The sequence below is a fragment of the Octopus bimaculoides genome, chromosome 7 (assembly GCF_001194135.2).
Source record: "Octopus bimaculoides isolate UCB-OBI-ISO-001 chromosome 7, ASM119413v2, whole genome shotgun sequence".
In the NCBI taxonomy this organism is placed as follows: domain Eukaryota; kingdom Metazoa; phylum Mollusca; class Cephalopoda; order Octopoda; family Octopodidae; genus Octopus; species Octopus bimaculoides.
This window is the reverse complement of record NC_068987.1, coordinates 11,836,323-11,841,341: the sequence shown is the minus strand read 5'-3', so window position 1 is coordinate 11,841,341 and position 5,019 is coordinate 11,836,323. Positions and strand designations below refer to the sequence as shown.

The 5,019-nt window shown below is 35.5% G+C and overlaps 1 protein-coding gene across 1 annotated transcript in view; it reads right to left on the bottom strand.

Annotated features, from left to right (window-relative positions):
* The window catches only part of LOC106882388 (ATP-dependent DNA helicase Q1), a 31,641-nt gene that overhangs the window by 16,702 nt on the left and 9,920 nt on the right, over positions 1-5,019 (bottom strand). Inside the window, exons 5-6 of the mRNA XM_052969118.1 lie at positions 4,503-4,669; positions 1,585-1,666 (exon numbers count right to left, since the gene is read on the bottom strand). Of these exons, the coding sequence (XP_052825078.1) occupies positions 1,585-1,666; positions 4,503-4,669 (249 nt within the window). The remainder of the gene's footprint in view (positions 1-1,584; positions 1,667-4,502; positions 4,670-5,019) is intronic.

Here is a 5,019-nt window from a genome sequence, read left to right as displayed (position 1 = left end):
AGCCCGTCGTATATATGTATATATATATATGTATGTGTGTGTATATGTTTATATGTGTGTGTTTGTCCCCCCCAACATCGCTTGACAACCGATGCTGGTGTGTTTATGTCCCCGTAACTTAGCGGTTCAGCAAAAGAGACTGATAGAATAAGTACTAGGCTTCTAAAGAATAAGTCCTGCGGTCGATTAGCTCGACTAAAGGCGGTGCTCCAGCATGGCCACAGTCAAAAGACTGAGACAAGTAAAAGAGACATATACATATATATACTTACATATATATATATATATATATATACACATATAGATATTTACACACATACACACACACTTATACATGCATAGATATTTACCCACATACACACACTCACAAACACATTCCTATAGACTCGTGATACATGAAGGAGGAAGATGAGAAGGTTGGAAGGAAATGAAAAATAAAAGAAAAACAAAAACAAATGCAATCAAAACAAAAAAAAAGGACAAGACCGTTAAGAGGGTATAGTTGTTTGTAATTGAGAAGTTACTAGTTACTACAATTAGTATAATTGGCATTAGTTTTTTTTTTGCCAGTTTGTTGGACATTAATGAAGAATTTACATGACTATTGTGACCATACAATTCTGTCTGAAGACAATTTAAAACACAAAGTGAAGAGAAACGAATATTATTGTTTATCTTTTACTTATTTTAGTCATTGAACTGTGGCCATCCTGGGGCACCATCCTAGAAGGGTTTGGTTAAATAAACTGACAACAGTACTTACTATATTTTCTGCTTTTTTGTGTTTTTTTTGTTTTGTTTTTTTAAGCCTTGTCTTTATTCTTTGGTCATTTGCTCTTTTGCCAAACTGCTAACTTACAGGACATAAACAAACAAACACTGGCTGTTAAGCAGTGGTGAGTAACAAATGCACACACACACACACACACACACACACACATATGCACACATATACATATCTATATACATCTCTCTCTATTTGTTTTATCATACTCCCTTCTATAGAAGAGCGTAAAATTTTTTTTTTTTTTTTTTAAACAACAAAGAATTTAATAAAACAACTTTATCATTATCAAGCACAATCTCTGTTTCAATTAATTTTGATTAATTTTAAAAATAATACAGAATTTGTTAAAATAATTTTGCCATTACAAAGATAGTGTTTGGAATAAAAATTAGCATGAAACTTTGATGGAAGGTTTGCATTTTGATTTCTTTAAAACAAGGAGTTTATATCATAAGACTAAAGGTAATTCCAGGCATGTTGGAATTAAAAGGGTTAAAACAGGAAGTTTGTATCATAGAACCAATGACAGCTTAAGGTGGAATTAAAGGGTTAAATAAGGGAAAATTTTTAAAATGTCAAAATTTCAACCTTAATCCTTTAATCCTATTATTAGTAACTTAAGTTTATTTCGTTTAATATAGCTTTAGGTGATAGTATTCACCGTGTGAACGTAAGTAGTTACTGTAAAGTGTATATATATATATATATATCTATATATGGTAAGAAGGACTCATAGCTATTACTTGTTACTATGCAAGAGGACAAACAAAAAGCAACAACAAAACAAGATGTCTCACCAGATAGACCCCGAAATTTCTTGAGGATATCCTCACTGATTTCTTTAAGTACTTCCTTAGCATTGCTGGATTTTGAGCGGATCTGAACAAAACACATAGAAGACAAGAAATTAGAACAAGCCCAAGGTTGCATCAATTACAGTTTTGCTTTGTTTCTTTTTTGTAAAGAAAGCAGAAAAATTCTTCAAATTTTATACCATATTACGAAAAGAAAAAAAGAAAACACCTTGACATTTCTGAAAAAGTAAAGATTTATAGATGTACTTGCATAGTAAGTGACCTGATCTGAGATCGTGTGCTGGAACGAAAACAATTGCTGCGTGGAAGGTGTTTATAAGCCATTTAAAATAACACACAAAAACCGTTAGATTCACTTCAACATTTAAATCTAATTTGCCAAAATATTTTCATCACTTTGAGACCGCGACATGTTCACTGATAAAATGCAGCATGGAATTTTGTCAGTGAACAGGTCACGGTCTCAAAGCGACGAAAATATTTTGACAAATTAAATTTAAATGTTGAAGTGAATCTAACGGTTTTTGTGTGTTATTTTAAATGGCTTATAAACACCTTCCACGCTGCAATTGTAAAGATTTATATATACATGTATATTAGAGCTGAATAAGAAAGGGATTTTTTTTTAAGTTTGTATCAAAAACAATATGAACATACCTGGGGTCGTTTCAGTTCTAGATGAAATATTTATAAGGTTTTTATGTTTTAACACTTAAAATAATGAGTTCTAATTCTGCAAAGGTGAATTTAACTTTTCATCTTTCCAAGAACACTACCATTGTACCATACTGAAGGTGTAACAATTTAATTACATATTATAGTATAAAAGACACATGGGTATATTAGACAGCCCCCACCTCTGACCTCCAATTTCAACAGCATCCATGTATCTACTCTACAGTAAGATGCCTATATCTGTCCCTTCTATACCTTAAATCTCTCAACTGACACAAAGCTACACCCACTCAATACTATTCCCTTGCCCTCAGATGATGGGCTTTTGTCTTGCAAGGTACTTGGTGACCCTGTCGGTGCCAACATCGCGTGGAAAGAATTGGTACTGGTGCCACATAAAAAGCACTGGTAATGGTACCACATAAAAAGCACTGGTAATGGTACCACATAAAAAGCACTAGTGCTGGTACCACATAAAAAGCACTGGTGCTGGTACCACATAAAAAGCACTGGTGCTGGTACCACATAAAAAGCACTGGTGCTGGTACCACATAAAAAGCACATAGAGGACGAGTAAACCCAAATCTGTAGATGTAATCTCATCCTGGTTCAGATTTGAAACTGAATCTTTCACTTCTCCTTGAGCATATTGAAATGTCAAAAGAAACCATGACAAATGGGTCTTCCACTTCACCTGTGGCCTTCTCAGTGCCATCACCCAGTCACCTGGATTCCATAAAGCTATTCTTCTATGCGATATAGCTATCCTTCTAGCTTCATTCACGTTCAAACTGAATCTTTCAATTCTCCTTTGGCATACTGCTTATTCAGACGTCAAAAGAACAGTGACAAATGGATGTTCCACTTGACCTATAGCCTTTTCAGTGTCACCACAGTCACCTGGATTCCGTAAAACTATTTTTCTATATGATATACCCATTCTTCTAGCTTCTCAGCCCAAGAAACAGTAAGAATAATTACCCAATAAACGCCAGGTATTACTGCTAGTATATATATATGCAGGTTGATGCCAGGAAGAGCATCCAGCTGTAGAAAAACCTTGCCGCAACAAGTTTTGTTCAATCCAACCAAACATAGAAAAGAGGATATTAAAAGCGGTGATGACGATGACGACGACGATGACAATGACAATGATGGCGGTGTTTCACAATTTCAGGAATTATCATAAGATTTTCTGAGGGCTGATGGAGGGGGAGAATGGTGGTCATGACTGCACACACACATACACACATACTTATGTGTGTGTGTGTGTGTGTGTGTGTGTGTGTGTGTGTGCGTGTGTGCGGACGGAAGCTTTTACTAAATATATACCAAAGAAATTCATCAGATTCATGTTCATAGTCTGTATATGTTTCAAAAAAAAAAGCCACCTACTAATGGACTTACAGCACAATATCATTACCTACTTTACTTTCAAGAGGCTTTAGGAAAAGATGTGACTATCTGATTACTCAGAGGAAGTAAAGAGTTATTAATCGCAGGTACTCTTGGGTTTAAAATAGACTTTCTTAAAATAGAAGTAAAAAATAGATTATTCATGATTTATCAACAATAGGTGGCCATGTATAGTTGTATGGTTAAGTAGCTTGCTATGGAATCACAGGGTTTTGGGGTTCAGTCCCACTGCACGGCACCCAGAGCAAATGTCTTTTATAGTCCCTGAGCAATCAATGCTGTGTGGATGAATTTGGTAGAGGGAAACTATGTGGAAGTCTATCATATATATATATGTGTGTGTGTGCGTGTGTGTGTGCGTGTGTGTGTGTGCGTGTGTGTGTGTGTGTGGAAGCCCATTGTGTGTGTATGTGTGTGTATATATATATTTATATATACATACACACACATATATATATATATATACACATACATATACATACACACACATATATGTGTAAATATACATAAAATGTGTGTGTGTGTGTGTGTGTGTGTCTATGTGTGTCTTTGAGTTTGCCACACACACACCACCATCACTGGTTGACGACTGGTGTTGGTTTGTTTACATCCCCATAACTTACCAGTTCAGCAAAAGGGTCTGATAGAATAAAAACCAGTCTTCAAATAAAAAAAAAAAAAGGAGCCATAAATCCCAGGGTCAATTTGTTCAGCTAAAAACCTTCAAGGCTCCAGAATGGTCACAGTCCAATGAGTGAAACAAGCAAAAGATAAAAGACAACATACCAAATTACACAAAGCATAATCACCTCATAGAAAAGGTTTGGTCTGTTGAAAGAAGCACGGAATAAAATACAATCATTTAAGCATAGTATTTTTTTGACATCATTCAACACTTTGACGGTGGCTGTCGCAGTCAAACCTAGAATTGGTACTTCGGGAAACTGTCGTTTCATTATTCCAAGAAATTTGTAGTCTGAAATAAATAAATAAATAGATAAATGAATAAATAAATAAATAAATAAATAAATATGCATGGGGATAGCCGTGTAGTAAGAAGTTTGTAGTAAGAAAGCGGCGAGCTGGCAGAAACGTTAGCACGCCGGGCGAAATGCTTAGCGGTATTTCGTCAGCCGTTACGTTCTGAGTTCAAATTCCGCCGAGGTCGACTTTGCCTTTCATCCTTTCGGGGTCGATTAAATAAGTACCAGTTATATACTGGGTCGATATAATCGACTTAATCCGTTTGTATGTCCTTGTTTGTCCCCTCTGTGTGTAGCCCCTTGTGGGCAGTAAGGAAATAAGAAGTTTGCTTCCCAACCACAC